Source organism: Betta splendens, chromosome 9 (genome assembly GCF_900634795.4).
Source record: "Betta splendens chromosome 9, fBetSpl5.4, whole genome shotgun sequence".
In the NCBI taxonomy this organism is placed as follows: Eukaryota; Metazoa; Chordata; class Actinopteri; order Anabantiformes; family Osphronemidae; genus Betta; species Betta splendens.
Window position 1 is genome coordinate 15756763 of NC_040889.2, and position 26980 is coordinate 15783742.

General features: G+C 44.7%; 1 protein-coding gene across 1 annotated transcript; it reads left to right on the forward strand.

Moving 5' to 3' along the window:
* The first annotated feature begins 6565 nt into the window (after positions 1-6565).
* Positions 6566-13752, forward strand: atad1a (ATPase family AAA domain containing 1a). The gene is made up of 10 exons (XM_029163490.3): positions 6566-6717; positions 7275-7480; positions 7613-7711; positions 7835-7955; positions 8822-9022; positions 9153-9259; positions 9531-9620; positions 9973-10023; positions 10224-10399; positions 11184-13752. Exons 2-10 carry the CDS (start codon positions 7307-7309, stop codon positions 11311-11313), a joined length of 1149 nt encoding a protein of 382 aa, XP_029019323.1. The 5' UTR covers positions 6566-6717; positions 7275-7306; the 3' UTR covers positions 11314-13752.
* Positions 13753-26980: the final 13228 nt, after the last annotated feature.

Consider the following 26980-nt stretch of genomic DNA (forward strand, 5'->3'; position numbering starts at 1 on the left):
CTGCATAAGGAGAGCAGAGAATAACAGGAGGAGGCCAAAGAGGACGGAGCGCGGGCCCATTTACGCTGCCAGCCGGCGTCCCTACGGCGACATGAAGCACTGATGGACCTGATAGATTGGTCGGAGCGCCGTGGGGTTTGGGGCTGAGCCGAGCTGAGCACTGACCAAGCCCCGGCGCTGAGAGGAAAAATAAATCTGTCTGACACCAGCTGAGCGAGATCCGCCGCACGCAGAGCCTCCATCCAGCGGTTAGATTGCGTTTGAGAATAAATACGCCGGCTGTGCTAACTGTCACCGTGAGGAACGGCTCGGCTCATGGAGATAAAAACGGCTTCAAAGTTAATTTCCTGGCAAAACATAAAGAAATAACAAAAAATATTCCTCAACATTTGGCCTTTGATTGGCTCAGAAAATATCACCTGCCTCAGGAAACAGCTGAATAAAAAGCCACATTGAGGTTTTTCATTTTTAGTTCAGTGAAACAGATGATCACATTAATAATTCTCTAACAAATGGAGCAAATCTACAGAGTAACAAGTCCAGCATTTATGTAGATATACCTGTATATATATAAGAGCACATATCAGGTGTCTAGTCTGAACCCCGGGTGTTATCTGACAGTGGTTTTAATCAGACAGAGTAAATGTTGTCTCTAGATCCCCAGAGGGTGCAGCATGGGAGGACGAGGGATGATGGAGGGTGAGGTGCCTCCTTCCATTAGCCAATTGTGATGTGACGGAGACAATGCTAAGTCTCCTGATGGAATCTGCGCAGTGTCACTGATAGGCTCCATACGCGGCGCCGGTCACCTCCATCATCCATCTCTCCAAATGGAGAAAATAGCCGATGGGTGATGGAGATTGATTCAGAAGAAACATGAGCGGTAATCAATAAGGTTCTCTGTGCAGCCGAGCAACATGAGCCCAACCCCCCCCCACCGCCCCCACCCCCCCCACCCACCGCCTACCTCAGGCTCAGGCTGGGTGCCGTCGCGCCGCCTGCGTGTAATTTATGATGAAGGTGTCACTCTCAGAGTGATACGCTATGGATGAGGGAGCATAAGGAAAATAAGAGGTTTTTGTCATCACGGAAAGAAAAAGTTGCTTTGCTCCGTTCGATTCTCCTTCGCTCGTGCGATGATGGATTGATCGACAAAAAGTAAGAAGTGAGCGACGCATTTAAATGATACAGATGAAATGCTCTGGGCCTCTGCTGCCAAATGTAGGTTTTAGCCGGGGAGTATTTATCTGGAGATTGTAAGATGTTTCTCTATTAGAATGAAGATGCCTTGAACCTGGTGCTACCAACAGCATCTGTGACCCAGATCCTCCCGACTGGTCAGCGTGTGTCAGAGCACAGGGGAGCAGGCAGAAACAGAACAGGGCTGTGGATGCTCTCACTTCAGTAGCCTCTTTTCAGTATATTTGTATTTCTTCCTATTTATCTGATTGCATGAAGCTTTTATTATTTTAAAATATAAAAAATAAAACACCTAAACCTCCTGTTCTCTGATGATAAAGAAGAAGGCTACAGTGAGACGACCCCATTGTTTTTCCAGTCAAAGCTCAGACATTCTCTTATTTATGGGAAGGGGCTCGCAGGCTGGGAACCGAGGCGGGTCTGCATCCACGGAGAACGCTGATCAATAATACATAGGTGGTGGGTGGTAGCTCGGGAGCAGGACGGGGCCGCGTCCACACGGGGCGCATACCGATATGCCTCTTTTCACAGTCAAAGTCAAGAAAAGGATGCTTACTCCAAGGTCGACCCCACCTGTAGTTCCACTTCAGAGGCAGCAGGCCAGGCGTGACAGCAGAGACCAGGGCACCGGCAGGTGGAAGCTGAAGGAGGAGGTCACGCTCCTTTTGTTTCATATATGAGACGTGCAGTGCTTTACCTTTACAACGCAGACCGGCTGCGTCTGTGTCAAAACCCCCGTGTTGCACTGTCGCCTGTCAGGCAACAAAGTGATAACATCGCTTCTCCATTTGTGGGGATTGTATAAATAAAATTTTACTTTCACTGTCGGGAGCCATTTGTGCAGAATGTGATGTATGGAGGGGAGAGAAGCGCACGCGCCACGCGTTTTAGCCAGGAGAGCGTCATCGCACCAACGAGGGCTGAACAGTATCCATGCTGACAGTCCTCTCATCCCGTTCACCCAGCAGGCTCCACTTCATCTGCATACTCCATGCGTTCCCCTTCATTTATTCATTCATTTCCACGTGGCCAAGCGCTGTCACTTTGATGAATGGGAGTTGGAACCGGCCAATTGTTTTCACTTGACAGGACAAGACTCCCGCTCTGTGATGGTGCGCGTCCTTCCGTCACGGGCTTTTTTTAAAGCCTACCTGATCACACTTATGCAAACACCAGCCCCCCACCTCACCGCCCGCGGGCTTTTCTTCCAGGAATCTACCTGAGGAATTTGGCCCGCTACTTCTGCAGCTCTGAACACTTTGCATCCATTGGATGTAATGGAATCACTGTGCTGCCGGAATAACAATGGGAGCTTGTTAAAATGATTTAATTCTTTCTTTCTCTGTACTTCCCTAATTCTTTCTTGTAGTTCGCATCATCCTTGTCTCCTTAAACACAGACTTGAGTGTGATTCTGTAGAGCGTGTTTAGTTCAGGCAAAGGAAGTCTTTTGGTTAATGACAGATCTGTGACTAAACCATCTATCTATCTATTATCCTAGCCCCGGGTCCCGTTAAGCGGCACAGGGGAGCTGGAGGCGAGCCCAGCTGTCATTAAGCCAGAGTCCATCACAGGGCAGGACGTGGACACAGACAATGACTGAGCGTCCACACAGACACGAGCAGAACCACCAGATTCCTCCTGTTTGAGACAGGAGGTTTAACAGTTCATGTCAGATTCAGTTCCAGTAGGAATTGAGCTGTCAATCTTTTAAATGTCATTATGATAGTTACAATACTTTTTGCATAAGTTGGGTTAATATTACAAGTAGCGACACTGAAGGCAATGAATATGCAACATCCCTGTTTGCGACTCCACCTAAATGCCAGCAAACACGCAGAGCGGGAGCCCTGCCCTTTTCATCTCTGAGCGATTGTGACATTCAGCGGCTGATTTGTTTAGCGACCGCGAGCTCGTGGACGCGAGCGAACACGCGTCTGGATGTGTTGTGTTAAAAATAGGGCGATGACAGGTGATAACGCGTTTTCATTCTGCGGAGAACAAAGGATGCCATCACTGTCTGCGCGGCTGCAGCCACATATTAACGCTCTTATTCTTAAATGAGGCCTACAATTTCAGCAGCACAAATGCGAGCCTGTGTTTTTATTCCCAGTGCCTTCGTTTAGCGGATAATTGGGTTCCCGCAAACACTTTAACTCTACTGCCGTTATCGGCTCCAACTCCGCTTAAACTCCTCCTGGCAGGTGCAAATGCAAAACCAAACAAACTGATTTCCCTTTCAGCCCATGAAGTCCCACGTCAGCATCATTTACATGCATGGACAGATGTGCGTTTGGGAATGCAGAGTCTTCTCACCTGCCTCAGGTGATGGAGGAGAAGGCGAAAACAAATTAGGCCTCCTTTGCTTCTGGCTTTTTCTGTTTCTTGTTTTGTCAGAGTCTCGGGAAGCTGCGGCAAACGGCCCGTGGAGTCGGAGGAAGCTGTCAGTCTGGGACTACAGCTGTAATCATTTTTCTCTGCTGATGCCAGTGGGCTGTCGACTTGCATGAGTTACCTTGCAGAATGAACAGGGAGCGGAGGACGCCTCGGCGTCGTGTGAAATCCCTTTGTGGAGCTCAGACACCGGCCCGTCGAAGCCGCCCTCGTCTGCTCATCCCTCTGTCTTCATCTTCGCCAAACGACAATGATGGGATTAATTGTCAGACAACAGACATGAATCATTTACATCACCCCACTGAACAGTTGGCAGATAAAAAGGCAACCTGGAGCCAGGAAAAGGTAGAGTGCAGTATATTGTGTTTCATACCTTGTATTCATATACTGTAGCTTTGTTTATTACAAGGACTTTTATTAATCATTAAATTTATCATTTTTTCTTTATTATGTATTAAATCTTGCTTCCTATGCCTCTGATTTAGATTACCTTAAATTACCATGAAAAAACCATTAGCCACATTTTATATCACCAGTTTGTACAGAAGCTGTTTATTCAATAAATTTGGTAATTTATGTTAATATACATTCACTTCCCGACAACATTTTGGTACAGTGTCAGTTTTTATTTGCTTCTGATGATAGGACCCTCCTCCTCCCACCTGTGCCTTAGAACGCTGTCCATGCAAACAGACTTGATGGCAGAGTCCATCTTCGCTGAGGCCAACGTCATTTAGAAGCTTCTAGTGGTTTTGCTGTTTAAATCATGGATACTGACACAACTATCATCATGGTTCCACCAGGACCAGGTGGCTCATAGCCCTGGCCCCACGTACTGACTCGTTTCGGAGCCAGATCAGGTCGAGCTGGGCTTAGTCACAAGAGCCTGCTTCCTGCCGCTGAGAGCTTAGGGTGAAAGAACAACATGGATCCAACGCAGTGTTGATCCAGCACCTGCAGGGATAAGGGTCGGTCTGCAAAGCAAGGCCGGGGACCGGGGCCTGCTGATTCACAGCTTCATAGGCTGCTTCTGGGGGGAGTGTGATGAGAAGCAGCCAAAGATGGGTGGTTCAGTTAAACATAGCTGGCTCCAACCGTGGAACCAAACTATTGGGGGTTTAATGATTTATTACTGCAGTTAATTCCAAAGAAAATGGTGGTAACACCTGTTAAGAGTGGCAAACTGTTTCATAAGAGATTGTTCACTTGAAGGACTAACTGTTTAACATTTTCAATTTTAATGGCTGGAAAAAGGACCAAAAATAATGTTTACTGTGATCCAGTGTAAATGTACTAAAGGAGAAGTCCAGTTCAAACACTTAGTGTTTGCACTCATAAATCTTTGCGGTTCCTGTGGGGAAGGGGAAAATAAATGGTCTCCTCCCAAATGATCACTTATCCTAATAGACTGAAAGCGTAATGAACTGCTGTTTGTGACCAGCTTTTATTGAAGTGTTTAACAAGTCAACACTTACGTGTACATGTACATTGACTGTCCTGTGGCCCCGCTCATAAAACAATGCCGTGTTATAATCTGGTCTAAACATAGCACCGTGAGCTTTAATGTTCCTGTTGTGCCAAGCAATGAGCTGCCAGCCTGTTTAGCCTGAGTGCTCGGAGCAGAAGTTTTATTTTGGCTATAACCTACAGTAGTGAAGGTTTGACAGCAGTGCAGGCAGGAGGAGATTTTTTTTTTTGTCTCTCTCACCCACGTGTTATTTGGCAACAAGGTGCAAGGCGTTGTGGGAACCGTAGCGGCCCGTCTGCACTTTGCAGATACACAGGCCTGTGCTTTTATGCCCAGACCCATCAAAATGGCCCTGTCAGCCTGCTATCTCTTGGGACTTGCTGTTTGCAGTACAGGGGGATTAAAGCTTTTTATGAAGCGTTTTCACAGCCAAAGGTGTACACAGTCGCAGCTTGTCTGCCTTTTCCACAACAAGCTTGGACTTAATTTCGCTGGATGCTGCAAGCTGCAAGCCGCAACTGTGAGGGATGAAATTCTGCATCACTTTGCTTTGGAGGGTTTAACTCACCACAGAAAGACTAGAGCAGAGAAAAGGGAAGACAATTCCTACTTTCTAGCACATTGTTCAAAATCCTGTTAATTATGCTTGCTGAGAACTGGGCCAGATTGTTCTCTGTCTCTTGTGGACTCTGACTTGAATATTACTGTGTAAACCCTTTGTTTATTTTTGCTCCAGGTGCAGTGTTGAGAGTCTTGGGGACAAAACACCAAATGGAACTTGTGTGCTCATTAAATCATCAGACATAAATTGTTGCTATTACAAATTCATAGTTTTTCTACACTTTAATCACATGCTTCTCTGTAGTGTTATTTCACTGGAGAAATCCTGATGCCGAGACCAGTCTGGATACAAGTTGTAACAGCATTTTAGAATTTAGTTCACAATCTGTGACAGTTACCAATCCCATTGGCCCATGTGTAATAAATTGTTTGTAAGAGAGCCCCATTTGTTACAGCTTTATCTTTGAGGCTACTGTTAAGACAACTGAATTATCCACTATCAGACAGTCCTGGAAATGGCTGGAAAGCTGAACACAGCCTAGGGCTACATATTTGAGCATTCAAACTTGGATTTATTTGCGAGGCTCATTCCCCAGGATGCGCTTGCATGCTCCATGTTGTCCAATCTCTATGTAACTGATAAAAAAAATCTCTGAATATTGTGGTCATAAAACTACATGGTGTCAGTCAAAAACAACTTATATATATATATTTTTTATATAAATGTCTCCACTCACTCTTTCTTACTAGCATTAAAAATACTAAGCACTGCTGCATGGGCACTGAACAATAACTGTTCATGCACATAAGCACGCAATCATGTTCAAAGTCGCTGTTTTTTCCGCCTTTACAACCTTCAAGCCCATCTGTTGTGATCACCTAGAAGCTGTCCATGGTGCTGACATGTGTGTCATCTGTTTGCAGGCTCTGCCATCCAGTGGACAACTATCAAATGTGCGTGCTCGTTGAAAAGGTGGAAAGAAAAAAATGGCGGAACTTCTGTTGTTGGTTCCTACCCGGTTCACTAATTGTGGTGCACCTCCTGCACTTGCTATGTTCTGGAAAGTACATTTGTTGCGATCGGTATCCGTCTTAGTAAGTGGGGCTACTTATTGTTTGTATTACATATTTACACTTAAAGTGCGCCGACGCACGGAACAGGAGTACAGTTGAGAATACTCGTTTTGAGTCACATCAGCATTTTCACGCTATAGAAAAGTGAAGCTAAAGTCAAGCTAGTTAGCTTTAGTCTGTCATGAAAATGCTAAACTAAGATTCTGAATCGTGTGTCCGTTAAGCTGAAATAGCGAAAGCCGCATTTCGCACTTTTATTATTAAGTGAAAGTTTAAGAAAGAAAGTTTTCAAATTATGAGACATCTCCCGCAATATATACTGTATCAAATCTGTCACTATATTGAAAACCGTTTTACAGAGAGGCTACTGTATGTGTTATAACCAAAACATTATGTTATGGTAGAACATTAAACATATGGTTGATGTTGCCCATTGCACGTTTGAACATGAAATACAGAAATAAAATATAGAAATGTGCTATGAATTTAGCAAGGTGGTTGTATTCCTGTATATAACTAGATTATATGTTTCCTGTTTTCATTTGTGTCATTTTCCGTTTATTGTATTTTCTATCCAGCCAATGGACTGACATCAATCAACAAGTCAGAAATGCTTTTTAAAGATCTTCCTAGAGAGGCCCTGATGCGGCCGCTGTCCAGGAATGAGGTGCTGGGCATGCTGGTGAGGCTGACCATCTTTGGTGCAGCCACCTACTACAGCATCAAATGGGTTGTGGAAGCCATGGATCCTACCTCCAAGCAGAAGAGCCAGGCCAAGAAAAGGGTATTTAAACTTTAAATTGACTTAAGGTGGAAGTTTCTGTTTTTCTGCTGTCAGTGTCACAAGTGCGGTTAAGAAGTGAAAGTAGTTTGAGTATCATTTTACCGGTGTGCCTGTTTTATGTTATTTCTATAGGCAGAACAGCTGATGAAGAGGATTGGAGTTGAAGGGGTCAAACTAACCGAGTATGAAATGAACATTGCGTCTCACTTGGTTGATCCACAGACTATGAAGGTAACAGTTGTAATCTTCACTCCATGACATTGGCATTGTTAGAATCCAAACTGTTTTTTTTATATAATTGCAATTTCATAGAAAAGTCAGACACAATTTTTCACAGTCCTCTACTTCCCCCAGGTGTCTTGGAGAGATATAGCAGGTCTGGATGAGGTTATCAGTGAGCTGCAAGACACTGTCATCCTACCCTTTCAGAAAAGACACCTTTTATCCGGATCCAAACTGTTTCAGCCTCCTAAAGGTACCAGAGCCTGAACTGAACTTTAGATAAACAGATGGGTTTTAGGAATCAAGATGCATTAGAAATCAAAATACCCCACTTTTACAGTATATTTCAACATTTTGCAGATGTTACATGAAAAACATTTCATGATTGAAAAGGAAATTAAGAAAAGGAAGGTACAGCCTGTAACGTTATAGAAAAAATAAAGGAACAGGGTTGATTAATGACTCTGTTTAATTATATAAGATCATGTCATATATCCTCATATACCATCACTTTCTGTTAACTCAAATGCCCTTGTAGCTGATATTTATTTTAAAAAAACAGATCCATAGATCTATATTATAGATCCAGATCTATAACAACAATAACTAATTGTGAAATCAGTTTCTATTGTATTTGACTAACTTTGACTAACTACTTGTCTGCAGAAGATGTTATAACTGTTTTTTGTACGCCTTTCAGGCATTCTTCTCTTCTATTATTTTTAGAACGTGATCCACTACATTATGCTTCTATCTAGAGCTATTTGCCAAAAGGCATCTGACAACATTTATACTCTTGGCAGTCTGACAACAAATGATCACTTAGAGGAAGATTTTACTTTCTGCAGATAGCTTTTACTGTTTGGCACAAAGCTGTATACAGAACTTCTAAAATTAGCTGCTTTGGAAATCCAGTTCCACTCTTCCATGGATTTGTTTATATCATGTAACTTTTTAAAGGTATGCCTGTGGGAACAAATTGGTTATCATAGGCCAAGGTTTCTATTTCTGTTTGTATGAGAAAACATTATGTAAAGAAGGATTATACATGCAACATTTCCCCTCAGACTTTGATTTGATTTCCCAACATATTGAACTTAATATAATTTGTCCTTGCAGGTGTTTTATTGTTCGGACCACCGGGATGTGGAAAGACCATGATTGCCAAAGCTACAGCCAAAGCCTCAGGCTGCAAGTTCATTAACCTTCAGGCCTCCACACTCACAGACATGTGGTATGGTGAATCTCAAAAGCTCACTGCTGCTGTCTTCTCACTGGCTGTTAAGATACAGCCCTGTATCATCTTTATCGATGAGATTGGTGAGTCGTCTAACAAGGTGCATGTTAGTGATAATCAAGAATCGTGAAATCCTTAATACTGTAGATGAGTTATTTTTTATAATTATTCTTTTAAACATAGATAATTTTCTCTTTGTCTTATGTGCCATAGAATCATTTCTCAGGAATCGCTCCAGCCTGGATCACGAGGCCACAGCAATGATGAAAGCCCAGTTCATGAGTCTGTGGGACGGTCTCGATACTTCCTCAAACACTCAGGTGACACAACCGAATACTTTCTTTTTTCTTATTATACTACACCTAAAAAATTGCTAGATATAGTATCATGGTTGCTAAACCAGCTGTCTAGAGCATCTGTGTAGATGTGTTTTGCTTTCCATGTTCAGCTTAAAGAACCTGAAAAGAATAAACTATACAAACTTTTGCTATCTTGACTATGTTACACACAACACTATGCTGCGTTTAAGAACTGTATGAAGCAGAGCACTGTTAAATTAATTTGACAACTCTGTAATTCTTATTATTGTAGGTGATGGTGATGGGAGCTACAAATAGGCCACATGATGTGGATCCAGCCATTCTGCGCAGAATGCCCACCACTTTTCATGTCGACCTGCCAGTAAGGCACATGCACCACAGAGTCCATCTATGTTGTCTAAAGGAATCAATGCGTGGCTGAAATGTGGTTAAAGTTACATCTGTTTACATTTTAAATTAATATACGGTAGTTAGAATTGATATAGAATGTACTAGTAATGTGCTAAAAATTTCTAATTTGTTGAGGCTACTGCCTACACAACAAAAGATGAAATGTCTGAGAGTTGTGAAGTGGTGCTTTAAAAGAGAAAACCCTACTGTAAACGAAGTGTGTTAACTGGTCAATGGTACCTTTATTGATAGGTACATCATTATTTTATTCATACAGTATAAATATTTTCCAAATAAGAGCCAGTGCCTGTTGTTTTTTGCAGAACATGAGACAAAGACAGGAGATCCTGAGGCTGATTTTAGCAGGAGAAAATGTAAGATGCTTTTCTTTCATCCAATTAATCAGTAGAAGAAATTGTTGTATTCACAGCTTTCTGTAGTCATTCACAGAGACCATTTCACATCACTATTTTTATCCTTAATGTGACATTTAATTGGCGGTGAGAACACAGAGTGGTGACAGGTAGTTCCACATGATTGTCATAAATGTGTTTGCTCTGCCTTCATTGGTTAGCTGAGCAACGCCATTAATCTGAAAGAGATTGCAGAGAAGACGGACGGCTACTCTGGCAGCGACCTGCGTGAGCTGTGCCGTGATGCTGCCATGTACCGAGTTCGGGACTACGTCCGCAAGGAGCAGATGAGGCAAATTGCTCAGCAGCTACAGGACTGTGAGGAGGAGGAGGAAAGGTATGAGTCATGTTTAAACACCCACAAGACTTCGTAGTGCTTTGTTCAGCTGCAGCTCTGAAGTTAGATCAGTGTGAGTTTTAAAAAGGTGCCATCACTATTACTCAGAACGATGTGAATAGTGGTACATTCTTTTCACAACATTTGAAAGCTGATTATAATAAAACACAGATTAATTCTGCTGGATTCTAAATACTGAGAGCTTAATCGAAAGTTCAGGTGAATGCACACACAACCACATCACAAAGTACTGTGTGTCATTAAACTTGTTGAGTTCTAAAAGTGATATTTTATAAAAGGCATGGAATATGTGATCTGTGTAACCCATCCTTCAGCTGTTGCTAAGCAACTGATGAAAGCCTTCTTGGAGCAAGGCATTACTGCTAAAGAATATTATAACTGTAAGTTTGCAGCACTCTAAACACCACAGCCACAACTGAGCTCTGCAATTATGATACCAGGTTGTCAGCATGTGGTTCCGAATGAATATGAAGAGACTGCAGTAAATGCTAAAGGTCTTCCACAGACACGCAGCTGTACTGTGGTCTTTTAAAAATGTCTTTTGGGAATTTTGTTTGTTTGTAAAGAAGAAAACATAAAGCAGTTAAAGCAAATTAAATTGTGGATCAAATATACTTCAAACAGCCTCATCACCATCTCAAGATATGTCATTTTCATTTCACCATTGAGAAACAAAAAATATATATTTTTATAAAAGTACAGTATAAACTATTTCAAATTAGGTCTGTATAGTACTTCTTTATGCCTTTTTCCATTGTCGTAGACCTGTAGATGAGGAGCGGTTACGACCGGTTACCCAGCTGGACCTTCTCTTTGGCCTGGATAAGATGAGGGAATCTAAGCGGGCTACAGTCTCCATGTTACCCAGTGTGTCAGAAGTTCCCCTGGACTAAATATCTGAGCCGAACCCCGCCACAAACAGGAAATAGCCCAACCCCACTTCTGTTCACGGTGCAGTTCAACTCGTCAAACACAGTCTGCTCCAGCATGTCACAGGTGCAGCTGGAAAAGCCAGCATGTTTTTTTTTTATCCAAGCAGATGGTTGTTCTGACCTTCCACCTTTTGAACACAATTCTGTACATGTATATTACAGTGTGGTCCCTCTGACTACTGACAGCTCTACTGGGGTGATTTATAGTCCATGCCTTCTTTAGAAGCACGATCACAATGTTCAAGGGGGTGAAGGAAATTGTCAGAACTGTAGAAGCTTTTCTCCACTAACATGCACATGATGTCAAGGCTTGACTTTCAAATTATCAGTTCTCTGTCTTTTTTATTTACTAGTCCCACAGTTGTCACATTCAGCATCATAAGAGAACAGTGTGTTTTTTTTTTTTACGTTCTGTTTAGACTAAAACGTACTGTAAGTAACAGTCACATCGCCATGTTGGCTTCTGGTTTCAAACAGCTTTGCTTCACAGAAAGTAAAACAAAATGCATTTAGTTTAAAATTCACAAGTCAGAGAAGTTCCTTAAATACAGTAACATGTTATTACTACTGTAAATATATGGTGTTAGTTGAGAAGTCAACAGTTATGTAGATTCTACCAAAGTGTTCATCCACAGGTGTATAAAACCGTTATTTCTACAGAGCTCAGTGAACACTTGACATTCCGTGTTGTCTGCATTCATTTTGGCACGTTTTTACCTTTTATCTCCTAAAATCAATCATGTTATAACATTTCATTGTGCCTGAAGGTCCAAGCGATCCAGCCTGCGTGTAGTGATTTGCCGGAGCTCCCACTTAATGCATGTAGACAAAAGCAGATAACGCGGCAAAGACTCGAGTGGAAACGGGGTCACCACTTAAACTCTGTAATCATAACCAATAATAACCATGATGATATGAGCCAGCAGCGGCAATAAAACGCTCTGTTGCCCTCAATTATCTCAATAATCGTCATTCTACAACTAAATGGCTGTAAAAATTGACTTAATGGGTATTCTGCTGCGTACGTGTCTGAAAGAATGGATGTTAAATGTTGAGCCAGAGTCAAGGCCAAGGCTTTAAATACAGCTGGAGTTACCATTTTACGCTGACTTATAGAGCAACGTCTTCTGAAACTTTTGAGCCAATCAGACACTGACATGTTAAAGTCTCGCAAGTGTTATCTTAATAATTATCTTTAGTGTGTTATTTATTGTGCCATTACCACTATTAGCAGGCTGCTATTGTTTTAGTTTGTTTTTATGTTGAGCTTGTTCCAAGCATCAATCAGCGGCTGACAGCAGAGGCTCATTTGATTTTTAACATTGAGGAGGCCGTACGTTAAAATTCCCATAATGTTCAGTCAGTTGTCAAGTTTGACAAGCTCCTCTGCCTCTGCTTTGTATGAGAAGCCTCGCTACTCGCCATATGGTCACAGCATGTGCTCGCAGATCTGTTTGTGGGACTCGCGCGGATCCTTCGCCCACGCCGTCTGAACAGAGCGGGAGCCGTCTGTGGGGCGGCGGCGGCCACGTGGTGGCGCTGTAGCTTCACCGGCCCGTTCCTGAGGCAGGTGGTGCAGGCGTTTCACTGTGAGCCACCTCACAGCTGCACGGTGTGAGGGAAATAGAAGCACAGCACACTGGGCTGTAGGAGGCACGGGATTCATTGAGTCAGTGGCATCTGTTGCTCTTCATTAGATTACCTCAGGTGGCAATGAAAGGTCAAGGTGTTGCCATATAAGCCAATGATTATATCAGTGCAGCTTGCAGGTAACATCTGTATAAATGCTCTGCCTCAATGCGACATCACTTATGGTGTTTTTTGTTGTGCATGTGGCAAATGCACAGTGACACAAGGTGCAGCTTGTAAGAAAAGCAGACACGGAATATGTTCATATTCATGAATATGTATATATAGAAAATACCAACTGTTCCATTTTCTCTAGCTTAGAATGAGCCTTTTATGTGCACAAAGGCTGCAACACAGCGTTTCTCCTGTACAGTAGCCGTGAACAGAACAACCAAACAGCTGCTTCAGAAAGGGAATTGCTTTTGCATGTTCGGCTTTAGAGAGTTTCATAAAATGTGCGCTGAAGCTGTGACCTATTGTATAGTTTTGCATCGTAGTAGCTTCACTGAATCCAGTTTTCAAATTCAGCGTTACCTCATCCCTTGACATCGCTGACCGAGGACGACGTGGCAGCTCTGTCCTTTTACACATTGTACTGTACCTTTAATGACAGCCACACCTCCCACCATGTGTTTGTGTTGAATAGCGATTGTTACGCATGTACTGTAAATTGTATTTATTGAATTGCTCTGAAGGAAGTATCTGTGGTTTTCAAACATAAATTTCACCTTGTCTGTCCCTGTTGGTGCATTAAATGTAAGATGAAGTCTGTTTTTTGAGCATGTTACTGTAAACATGAGCTACTTTACCAGGAGTCTTCACCTGTTTGAAGCTGCAGGCAGATGCTGTACCCTTAATATTATTGGTAGCATTGATAATCAAACTCATACTCTTTCTTACTCTACTCTTTTTTTCCACCTCCACTGCTGCTGTCTAACAAAAATGTTTCATCTTTAATACAGTCACTTGCTTAAAGCTAAACTGCATCCAAATGCTGTAGCTCCTATTCCAGGTCTATGCAAATTAATGTTACATTACACTGCAGGGGTTTATTATGAGAGCAGTTATTTGTTCTCCTGGCTGATGGAATTTTGAAGACTTTCACAGTGTAGGTCAAAATTTAAAAAAAGCTAAAAGACTTGATTGTAACAATACTTCACAAACAGCTGTTTAGCTGAGGCTGGTCATTCTGCTCATCACGATGTTTGACTGGAACAGAAAATTAATGAAACATGTGTGATCATTTTGTGACCCCCTTAATCATGGGGTCATCACTTGTGAGAGCAGGTTGAATCGTAGGCCGTCTCCAGAGACCGTCCCACTCTGGAGATGAACAGTCTGCAGGCCTTGGGGAGGATGTGGGTGTGGGACCCCAGCTGGTCTCATTCTGTCTTTGTACTTCATTAGCACGAGGTTGCTGTTCCTCTCCAGGTAGCTGCCATAGGTACAGGTGGCATACGTGTACATACTGTAGGCTGGATGCCACCACCTGACAACACAATTACAAGAGCAGGGTGGTATGGTGATTCTAGCATCAGACCTACTAAATCTACTAAACACCTGGTTTCACTGGATAACATTCGCCACAGTGAAACTTAAGAGTTTAGGTCAACACTTTCTTTAATTTCAGCTCTGCCTAACTCTGTTTTTATATCTATTGACAGCATTGTTTGCTTTGCCACTTCGTCTACCTCTGCATTCGCTTTCAGCCCTACGTGAGCTGCCGCGGGCGTCCTTTGCTGAAATACTTACCGTAGTATTTCAGACGGAATGTCTTGACGATCAGAGCCAAGTGACTTCAAGCTGTTCCACTGCCACAGGATATGAAGTAAAAAGCTTGATGGATGCTTCTCCACCCACTGCAAAGCTAAAATTACTGCAACCATCCCCGCTGTACAGCCTATACTCCCCTGTAGCCAGATGCATGGTACTGTATGTCTGAACAGCCTTTGCCTGTGATATAATGCATGCGGCGCCTGTATTATGATGCTGTGGCTCAGACGTGAGCACAGTAACAACCCCAGTAATCTACTTCCACACTGACCAAGTCTAAAATGGTGTCCAGCTTCCATGCTGGATCCTAAAAAACAAACAATTCCACATCACACTGATCAGTACCTTCAGTTCACAGCTGAGTGGAAGGACGACAAGGTCGTTAAAGGAAGATGTCATAGTCGGATGAATAGATAGAGGCTACAGGGCTGTACAGTTGTTAACATGCTGTGTGTGTGTTGCCTCAGAGGTCGCGGTTTACTGGAGCGCCTCAATTTACCCAATAAATCATTTTGCTTTGTCCATTCATTTTGATGATAAATGGATTATTCCTTGCTGAATAATCGTATAGCCTCATGCCCCCACTGCCCTGCCTGCACAACCCAAGGACCATGAATGAGATTCCAATGAATGAGATTCCAGTCATTTTAGGAAATGGAATGCTTCTGTGAAATCGTTACATGCAGCTGACTGTGGTGTGGCAGTGCTGCTTTATTTTTGAACACTTCTCACACACATTCTCCTTAATCCTAGTGGGACAGTTTTTTTTTTATTTAACTGACTGACTGAGACATTTCTATCACACTGTTGACTTTGCAAAGATTAATGATGGTGGTTTTCCCACTAAGGCATCTGGAGGCGTTATTGCTCCCTGTAGATCTGTGTCTAATCCAGGCATCCTCTCGAAGTTTTGAATTATGTGTGTGTACTCAGAATCATTGATTACTTATTCTCCAAGATATTGATGAGCAATTCATGAAGACTGAGTGTCCATTCCAGCTTTTTTCACTTGGAGAGCAGCTCCCAGTCAATAACCATGACAGACAAAGTTCTCCCCCACGCACAGCGGCCGGAGATGTCAAAGCTTCCCGTGGAGAGCAGACTTCGAACACAGATAGATTCCTTTTTGCACCGCCATCATCTGTCATTGCAGCAGCTCTCGGCGCTGGTCTGATGGTCTCAACCTTTCTTCCATCAGATAGGAGTGGTGGAGAGAGTTCCTAATGACCCCACTCTACTCTGTGACAGTCCACTGAAAGCCTCGGTGCAGTTGGACGTGATCGAGCGAGCCGGGGAAATCAGCGAAAGCTGTTATCCCCGTCGCGTTTCTCAGCAGGGTATCATGTTGCCTGATGATGATCAGGCTTTTATAGCTAAAGTAGATAACTCACTAAGCCAAATTGCATGGGAATATGAGGATTTGAGGAGATACACAACAACAAAATGGGATATGAGGAGAGCTGGGGTGAAATCCTGGAGCCACTTGTGCATCAGAAAGTAAGAAACCAACACTGATCCTGATTTAAGATAAAAGTTAAGCTTTAAGTGCTTAATGATTGTTTATATTTCTTCCCAGTCAATCAGATTGTCCAGCGTTGCCCAACGCTAATCATCTCAGCACAGATCCTGACTTCATGTCACATCTGGCACAGCCCCCAGGGGGTCTGGGGTTGTTGGGCCACCGGTTTGACGCCCCGACCCACGCTAACGTGTCGACGTCGCTGCAGGAGCGAACCGGAGCCCTTTGACGCTTGCTTTATTTCTCTGTGAGTGCTGCTACAGTTACATGTTAAAAGCCACTGACATAATCCTGCAGAGCCTCACTCTCCTTTAAGCAGGATGGCAGCAGCGAATGATGCTGACATCACATTAAAGTGTCTTTACAAATCTCCTCAGCTTTGTGGAATTATTGTAGACTCAGGAGGTTTTACTGAAGTTTCAAGAAAAAGCCTGAAGGGCTGCACGGCTCCTTTTCTTTTAGCTGCAAAGGACAGACATGAAATTTATTCTGGGTGCAGATCAAACAAAGTCGGAATGAAAATCTTTAAACAGGCTTTATTCTCCTAATTGTAGCTATGTAATTTATAATGATAATATGACACTCATTTTATTATGTATTCAGGCTGCAGGCATAATGAAGTGGCCACACATACAGTACATCACGTTAAACCAATCAACCTGGTGCAGCAGGAGATTTCTGCGTATTCGGTCTTCAGGTCTTCTAGGAGCTGAGCCATGTCTTTGCATGAGTACACCCGCTATTAGTTAAGGATTTGTTTTTTTTCCCGCGAGTTTAAAGCAACAAGTCCCGCTCTCCTGGGTTTTAACAGGCCCGTTTTTCTCCCACATACGCCGCCATACTCCTAACTAGATGGAAGGCCAGGCTGGAGAGGAGGCTGCTCCATTAGCAGACGTAATTGGAGTGTCTGATGGCTGGAGCACACCAGATGAAAGGTAATCAGAAGGTGTGTGGCTGTCAGAGTATGTGTTAAGAGAAGGGTCAGCTCTTGGGGCTCACTGCTGCTGTTATTGAGCGTCCGTCCTCGGACTGAGAGCACTTCACAATCCCTGGTTTGTGTTTTTGTGTGAGCAGAGTGAAAAATGGAAACCGAATTTGTGACATTGCAGATATAACCCCAGATTGTGTATACGTGTAATTGTGATTGATTCTATGCCTGTTATTCTGCCTGGCGTGCAAAACAGCCGCTGTGAAGCAACTACTGTTTGGGAGTGGAGGACGAGCTGAACGTCTGTTCCCAGCGCTTGGATTTTGACCGAGGGGGCCTGCAGGAGAAGCAAGACTGTGATGTTGAAGTTAAAACTATTCTAGCAAAGATAAAAGAGTAGAAAAAATACAAGGCAAGGTGAGTTGGTAGAAGCAGGAGCAGAGATGGAAGATCAATATTCAGTCTTAGCCTTTTTTTTCATAGACTGAAACCAATAAAGCTGTGAACTGTACAACTACAGCAGGATGTACTGTTTGTAGAGTGATGTTAGGCCTGAAGTATTAGTCTGGTCCAATTGATAAATGGGAGCAAAAGGTTTTAAATAATACTAAACAACATAGACTACATCTCCCATCTGACATCTACCATTGTGAACATAATAAATGAATTATTTGTTGATTCAGGTTTTAGCTTATTTCAAAGTACTTCACAAAACGATACATTGAAAAATGGTACTTCATCTAAATTACAACATGAGAACAAAGGCATTAAAAGAAAAAAAAAAATTACCACAAAGAAGCACAAATGGAGAAACGTGACAACTTACAGTACTTGGTTACTTGGCAACAGTCAGGTGGTTCACAAGGAGAGACAGATGCTCTTAAGTGTAACGAAGGCAATGATTCAGCGATCTATAACAAACTACACCTGAAAATCAACTAACCAACCAAACCAAATTAGAAGGAGCATCAAGGTCAAAGGCCAAATCCCTTTCTGTGAACACAGTTCACCGTGCGCTCCACATTGTGAACGGCTGCATCAGGCAAAGAAGGAGCTGTATGTGAACACAGTCCAGATGCCACCGTGCTCCCTGCTGTGGCTCCTTAAAAATGCTCTGAGGCGCAATTAAAAATTCCTTCTGTGATCAGATAAATCAAAACTTGGAAATCATAAACAAAGTTTCCTAAAGAGGAGAGGGAGCCTCCGTCTCTAACGGTGTTTGCTCCATCAGTGCTGACAACTCAGTAGAGGTGTTGGAGCATCTTTAAGCCTAATGATTTGATTCAAAATAAGAGTTGTACAGCGCCAATATACACTATCATTTACATAGAATCAGCATCGGATCAGCATCACAGCTTCACTGACTCATCGGCATAGTGTCTAATGGAGGCATAACTGTATATCCTCCACATGTCCAGGAACTGATGCACATCCAGTCTGTATAACTGCACTTCCTGGATGAATGAACATAAGTCGGAGACTTGGCTGAGAAGTGTTTTCCCTGTGAAATCAGCTCCATTTTCTAGCTGAGCCACAATAACGCTGTGAATACGCTCTAATCATACCCACGCCGTCCCCCCTTGAACATTTCCTTCCTCGCTTGCCTCTCGTCTTTGTCTTGATGTGATGGAGAAGAAAGGAGCTCGAGCGGGTGGAATATGGGGCAGCCCCCGGCCCGGCCCGGCCCCGGCGACACGCGCGTTCCCGTGTTCCAGGCAGCCGCTGGTGCAACTAATAAAGGCGAGGACAAAAGCACAGCACCCACCGAGGAGAGGAGATGGGATAATGATCTCTAATTAATCATGCACTGGGGTCAGGCGGCTCATCTCACCACCGACACGGTGGCAGGAGGGAATGACTCACTTCCCACTGAAGGCTCCACAGAGGAGGCGGCTAAATGAAGCGAGACATGGTATCTCAGCAAGACGCCTTTTATTAGTCTGAGCCGGTGATGCGACGGCGCGAGCTGCTCGGGGAAGAAACACTGCTTTATGCGTGTCCAATCACTTATTAATTAAAACACATGTATATTTAACACAGTGAGTATTTCGTGTTTATCTCTCGCAGACATTCACACTTAGCAGAGTGCTACAACGCGTCTGTCTCAAGACGTGAGCCGTGATTTATGAGGACGCTGGATCCTGACAAATCATTGTTCGCTGAAGCGTTAATGTGATGTGGCTCTGCATGAGCATTTCCACTTTTTTGTATTTGTTCAGGCAATTAATTGCCTAATGCACGCGTAATACAGTACTAATAAAACAATAAAACAAAATAGCAGTGAGAGGTTTTGTTTTTGAGTAATAAAAGCTACAATAAGTGACTGGAAACCTTTGGAAAAGGCCCAGTAACTGTCACCGCTTCCCTGGAGTGTGTTTGTGAAGCAGTTTGTGGGTGCAGTCATCGGCGCTGCCCAAGGTGCAACGTGTGCAAGGTGCAAGTCTCTGTGACAATTTGTCCTGCTTTAAGCAGCTTTGGTTGTTCTGTACAGGAGAGACTGATCCTAGACATGCAAAACAAACAACAACTCACTACCACTGTGAACTGTGAAACCCATAGTTCCTTTTCATTATGTGATGTGTTGTATCAACCAGTTGTCTAGTAAATTCATATATGTAATGATGTGGTGAAAATGAAACTTTTGTTGATATAATCTACAGTATAGGTTTTTTTGACTACATTCTCAATCGCTGCAATTACCTCTGTTTCCTCTTTGTTTTGGTCGGCTCCCCGAGCGGCGCCGCGACATTTGATTGCTGTGAAACGCTTTCATAGCTGCTCAAAGTTGGACGTGCTCCGCGGTGGGTTGACTGGTCCGCGCTCTCACCGGTGAAACGGCGAGAATGAAACGCCGCGCTGATAAATTATAAGGAACGCTTTATGCAATGGCAACAAGCTGGGCCCGGCTCCTCAGCAGCTTTTAATAAACAGGGCTCCGTGTCCAGAGCATGAGAATGAGCTGCCAGGAAAAGAACTGGATCCCAATATGCATATCAAAGCTGCTTCAAAGCGCTGTCCCATCTTTAGGGGGACGGTTGATAACACTTCCATGCAGCTATTTAAGCAGAAAACTATGGCTGTGCTCAATAGAGGGGGGGGGGGGGTTCATCTTGGAAATGTTCACCAATGAATATTCAGATAAGGCACTTGAAAGGGATTTTAGGGAAAGGGACCATTAACGCAGCTGCAGTTGCTTCTAAATATGTACAGTTTTACTAGAAGCTGCTGGTTTTATACAAATGGGATGTAAATGCCGGAATGCGGTTGAATTCGTGGGGGCAGCGTTGGTTTTAAGGCAAAAGCCCAATGTTACGATTCTGTGATTTACTGTATGTGAACGCACAGCGAGCGTCACCTGTAACAGGGGCCTCGCGCCTGTATTTTATAGGGCGTCGTATGAAGAAACAGAGGCATAATTGAATGTAGTCCAGAGTGAGAACACACGACACCATGACGAGTGCCCTTTCAATTAAAGAACATAAAGGGAATAAGGGTGCCCTAAGGAAGAGGCCATTAGGGAGGGGAACGGTGCTCCTGTCTTCTGGGCTGACTATTAAGAAAATAAAGCACCCTGAGCTGGAACCTGGTTTATCTACAATTTGTGTTTGTGGCTTGGAAGCGAAACAAAGACACACACAAAACAATAAGCAGACAAGTTCTTAAATTAAATTCGTAAATTCAATTACTTCTGCAGATTAGAACTATAAAATAATACTTAATGTACTGTAAATCAGATTATGATGTCTTGTATTTTCAAAATAAGAGCCCGGTGTTGCCTCGTGTCTGCATTGTGTTGCATGATGTGCCTTCACAGGTAACGAAACACGCCCACTTGTCCACACTTCGCTTGCGAAAGGTCCACACTTTGCCACACTAATGGAAACTTCTCCTTTGAAGTATCCTAATCACATTGCAGGGGGAAATTTTCTTCAAGTCGCATTAGCGTTAATCGTGCCGTTTGCTGAGATGGCACTTTGTCAAATGCTAAGCTCAGGGCTGGAAAAGCCAAAGGAAGGAGCTTTTCCCTTTCCTTCACAAGATTTGGGCCAAGCGCTCACATTTTAGACGCCCTGTATGTGATGGGCAGAGATCATAAGACCCCTACAATTAATTTCCTGCCTGGGAAATAATCGCACACGTCCTTTCAACCCTCTGTATAAGGATTAGAGAGGTTAAGAACTAATACAGTACATTTAGGGGCAAAGTCAATGCACGTGATTCATCAAGCACAGAAACAACTGGGATTTCTTCAGTCCTGAAACTCCTTTGTCATAAATGATGGATAATTTATGTCCTCTTTGAGGATAACTCTTACTGACCTGAGTCACCCACGTGTTTTATAATTATTTTACACACGATAAAACGCATGGGTCATAAACATAATCACTTTTATAATTATCTATAAAGACTAAACGTCATTCTTGAGGATCTCGAGCGTCGTCTCCTGTGACTCAGGAGCAGAGGGCAGATATGGATTCAGCCTTTCATCGATCAGAGTGCGTGGGAGCCACCGGCGGGTCCCCGACGCCGCTCTCACGCCTCAATAGCGGCGTGGACGAACTCAGACCCCTGCGCCACGGTGCGAAGCGGCGTCCGTACAATGAAGCTGATTGATGAGCGCCGTCGCCATCGATCGCAGGGGGACAGGACACGTCCTCCGGGTCCCTGGAGCCGCGGAGCGGAGGCGCTCACACCTCCCACGGCCTCGCATGCTGGTGGACGGCCGACGGGAGACGCGTCTCAGACTCGGCTCAGCCCCGAGAATCACGGTGCCCATCGCACATCAGTGCATAATTAGCCGAGGCGACATTTGGCAGCTGGTTCCTCCCGTGGTTTCTCCGCTTCGCGGCAACACGTTCACAGCCTAATGTGCAACACTCGCCACGAAGCAGGAACAGCACGTATCACGGAACAGGACATTTCCCGGTCGTACGTTTCAAACAGAAGAACACACGCGTCTCCCGGAGGAGGAAATTAGAGCGTGTGCAGTGTGGGTAGAGCTCAGCCACGTCTGCGCTTTGAGCTGCGGGTGACTTTTGGGCCCTGGGATTCTGGGGACCTGTCTTCTCCAACGCCTGACATTCGTTTCACCTCTGTGACTCAGCTGCTGCTGCTGATGCTGCTGCTGATGCTGCCCCTCTTGACATTGTGATGTGGAACAAACAGCCAGCGGCCCACAGCCTCACTCTCATCAGCACCGGCTGCTTGGATCGAGCTCCATCCCTCCTTTCTTTCCACAGTCCTTTCATCGGTTTCGTCTGTCAACAAGCAGCTCTGCATTGCTGTCGGAGGACGGAGGTTCAGCTCAGTGGAGACACAAGCCGCATGATGCAAAATTTAAATTAACTGTATATAAGTTGTAACAGCATGTGCGTTCTTGCTTAACCACATATCTCAGCTGTCCTCAACCAAAGCTGAGGGAAAAAAAACTTTAAATCCAACTTTCCTGCCGGTGATGCAAAACTGCATGCACATAAATAATCATGAAGAATCCTTTTTCTATCACTTTACAGTCGGTGTCACAAAATGGAAAAGATCCATGCAAAAAGAATCTGCACACTGTCAACAGTGAAACTGGCTAAAACGTTCAGCAGCGGCTCCGGGTGTGAACCAAAGTAATGACATGCAATAATAATAATAAATGACGATGCTGAAGTCTCAAGCAGGGGAAGGGTTTCAGACTGGAGCAACAGGAGCCAGCAGGCTGCAGCAGACCTTTTCATCATACAGCAGGTATTTATCTGCCACTGTGTGATGAAATGTCATCCCAGCGCTCGCACCCGCAGCGAGCCCCATCCATAATTTTTGAATTTTCTTTCTTGAATTACTTTTATCAGATATTATCTATTAGCCGCGGCTTCGGTCCGCTCTCTCTTCGCGGGGCTGTAATTGCAGCGGGAGCCGGGAAATGATAATAACACGACCGTCGCAAAACAAAAGCTGTTCAACATTGGGAGGCAAAGTTGCGCAGATAAATGGGGGCATTAGCCGGTCGCGCCGCAAACGCCACGCGGCGCGCGCGATTCAATCTGATTAGTCAAACTCCTGTTGGTCTCAAAATAATAAGAATAAAGTGAATCTGCAAGTGCGCGGCGCCAGCTGGAGGGACTTGGCTGGAGCTCATTTTCTCTGCACAGACTGACGTGACAGTAATTACAGCTCTGAGTGAGCGTGTGTGCTCTCGTTGTTTGTACAGTAAGTGTGAGGGGAACGGGGCTGGCGGCCCAGATAAAGCCGGGGCCCGGCCCCCTGGGGGGGGGAGCTGTGGGTGAGGGTCGGGCCCACAGCAGAGACGACCTTTTGAAGAAAAGCCACTTCGCCGCGAGGAGTCCAGGTGAGCACGCGCGTCCCGCTCTCGTGAAAGGAGCCTCCGCATGCAAATGGGAGCCTCGCGTTTCAGCTATGTATAAGATTGAACCTCAGTGAGGGGAAATAAACCAGAGGTAAACCAGGCAATTATCTCCTCAAACTAACAGCAAGATGCGCTGGAACGCACTTTTCATGTCACCGTTTCGCCTCGGTTTGGCCGAGGAGCCCTCTCTGCACAGTTAATGGTTTTCCAGCCGCGCGTGTGTGTAAACGATGATAAGTGCTAATCTAATTAGTTGTGACGCCGCTTTTTCCAGCGTGATTTTATGCAAACGAGGTGCAGCCCGGCTATTTGTTTGAAGGCGATCTCCAGTAATTACACACCTACCGCACGCTGACGCTGACAACAGACACGAGGCCCATAAGGGTTCAGCACAGGTGCATTGTGGGACTTCAGCGTGTGCTTTGTAGCGTTGCATGTGCTTGTTCATCGTACTGACACGCTGTGAGGTGAAATTCAACAGTGTGAAAGGAGCGCAGATACTCCGTATCTAACCCACGGCAATGAAAGCGCATTTCCTAAAATGCGGAACAATTTCTTAAATTCCTTGGTGAAAGTCCTCTGTATCCACTTGTCCGACTGTATTCACCTCCCGTCGTCAATTTTTAGGAAGGGATAAAAGGTTCTTTTGCTCTGAGGGATGTTATATTTCTGTTACTTGTTAATGGAGCTGGCGAAGTTTGAATTCGCGAGCCGGTTGAGAAAACGTGCGTGGGAAAACGGAGTCGAGTAACACCTCCCCTCCTCCAGCAGCTCCGCTCCGCACGCGGCCCACAGCCGGCCCCTCGTCACCGGCCACGGGTAGTAGACCACACAGCAGATGGGCGACTAAATGTAGAGGGACAACGTATGCGCCGCGTTGTGCCAACGACAGTTTGGGCAGAATTTAAAACGTCATCCAGGATCTTTGATTTGGAAAAGCCCTTGAATCTAAACGTGAGCGGCTGTGGCGTCGCACCTTGGGTTCACGGAGCCGTTCTTCCAGCGTGATTTATTCCATTCTCTGCTTCCTGTTACACTTCGCGCCCTTCTCCTTGAGGGCGCTGTGTAGGATGCGCTGTACAAATCAAACACTCTCGCACCCCAGAGGCGTCTGTCAGGGTCCGGGGGCCGTGTTCGGGGTTTTTAATCCGTCTTCACAGCTCCTCTTACTACTACAGCTCAGACGGTGCATTCTCATTCACACTGGATAACTGATGCGCAGCGTGCGCCGCGTGAATGCGTTTGAGCTCCACCTCTGGGAGATTGCCAGATGTTAATTGTAAGTATCTGCTGTGCCTCAGTCAATCTGCAGCATGTGCACCGTGCACCAGGCGAAGATTAGGTGAATGAAAACAGGGAGCTTTGTCCCCAGTGGCATATTTTCCTTTATAGAAGCTAGTGTAGCATTGGATGCCAGAACCACTGAGCTCCTCGGCGTCGCGTTCACGGCCAAGGATCACGCAGGGTTCCTTTCAGCCTCGAAGCTGCAGAACGTTCCGACATCTCAGCACCTGTCACTCATCTTGACAAGCCAAAGGTCACCAGTGGTGGAGACTGACGAAGCTGAGGTTGTGGCACAAGTGAAGGTCAAGTTGGAACGATGATGGTTCAGATCAGGCCCATGATGGGCAGGTCCTGCTGGACACGCTCACACTACAGGATGCAACCTATTCATCTGTGGTTGTTTCCACCATAAGAAACCTGCAGTATTAAAATGCAGCATCCTGTGGTGATTGGAGGAAGGAATTGGTGAGTGAAAATCTACTCCCACACTCACCTAGGCCACCTCGCCTGCGCACCTCAATCATGTTTTCTTATTAGGCTCCAGGACTCCAGCGGAATATTCATTCAGTGTAACCATGCTCGGAAAGTGAATGGGACAATTGCAAGGATTTGCATATCTTGCTGCTCAGACGTTAACCCTTACCAAGTCAGGAAATAACACAAATTATTTCAACACGGACAAATGGACCCCGAAAGGGAGGATCTGTTGAATATGTGACCCGGCTTCGCTCCGTCAGCTGTTCCTGCGATGGGAGCGTTGGTGATTGTGATTACAGCCGCTCTCCTGCCTGAGTAGCGCTGATTATAAGTCGCTTTGCATAAGAGCCCCTGCAAAATGACTAAGATGCAAATGTGAATTAGCATCATCACTAAGGGATGCAGACAAGAGGGCCAAAGCTACTGAATGAGAGTCCCTGTGGGAGCAGGAGTGATGCGTTTATTTCTAAAACATTTCCTGCACATCTATTTTGGTGTTTTGAAAGAACTAGGAAATGCCCTCTATGAATTCTTTAGTTCTCCGGAGGCCCAGGAGCCTCATTGAGTAGCTGAGAATGTTAAACTAAGAGTTTAGTATGTGACCCAGTGACTTTTTCTGCCAGCATTCAAATCAAACCAAAGATGAAGAGAAGATAAATTTAATTGAATCCAATAAAATGAAAGAAATAAAAGTCCTACGTGTGACAGCGCCAGGCTAAAATCTCCACTTCCACACAATCTGTTGCACAATGTAGCAGCCAAGCACAATTAGTAGAAGGCTCCGTTTCCTCTAGTTCACCCTTGGGACAGACTTGTATGTGTTAAACCCAATTACCACAATGTGTGTACGTCCACGCTGCTACATAAATAACCTCTGATTCTGGCGGCTGCTGTTGTAATTCAGGGGTTCGGGCCCGGGCTCATCGGACACTGCATATAGCAGAGGTGCTGTGGGTGACAGTGGGTTCTCTTTAAAGGGTAACGCCACCATTTTGCATCCCTAAGGTAGTGATCTATAGTGTAAGGAGATCTGGAGGACAACGGAGTCTGAAAAGGCAGACGAGGCTCAGCCCTGACAGCCTAGAACTGCTTCAGGAGATGATTGATCCTAGTATTAGGCCTAACTAAGCTTATTAATGTCATACGGATGAGCAAATAAACCATGTTGTATGTCTTTTAGGGCGGATACAGCTTATTTGGATGAATCCATCAGAGCTTTGAAGATTTGTACAAACACCATGTAGAGGTTTGTTCCTCTGAGCATTTGTTCTGCGATGGCTTGAAAGTAGTGTCAGTGGACGACACGTATTAATTTTCTTTGTCGCAAAGCCAGAGCTCTTCTCCAGTGCATCAGCCCTGAATAAAAAGATATTCACCATCAGTAACCCACAAGCCTTAATAGGCAAGCTTTTATGATTTGGCTCCTTTCAGGATGTAAAGAAGAGGCTTTTAGAAAACCCCGCATTCAGATGAGCCAAGATAAAGCTATTCGGGTGGTTTCTGTAGCCGTGGGCAACCATGGTTGCTTTAATTAAGGGTGAATGCTGCGGTCTGGCCTGTATAAGCCGGGTTTGATGCTGCGGAGGCCGCGTGCTGACCCTCGTCGTGGGTGCAGCTGCGTTTCCTCCACGAGGCCTCGCACGCGTGCGTCCAGAACCCCCCACCC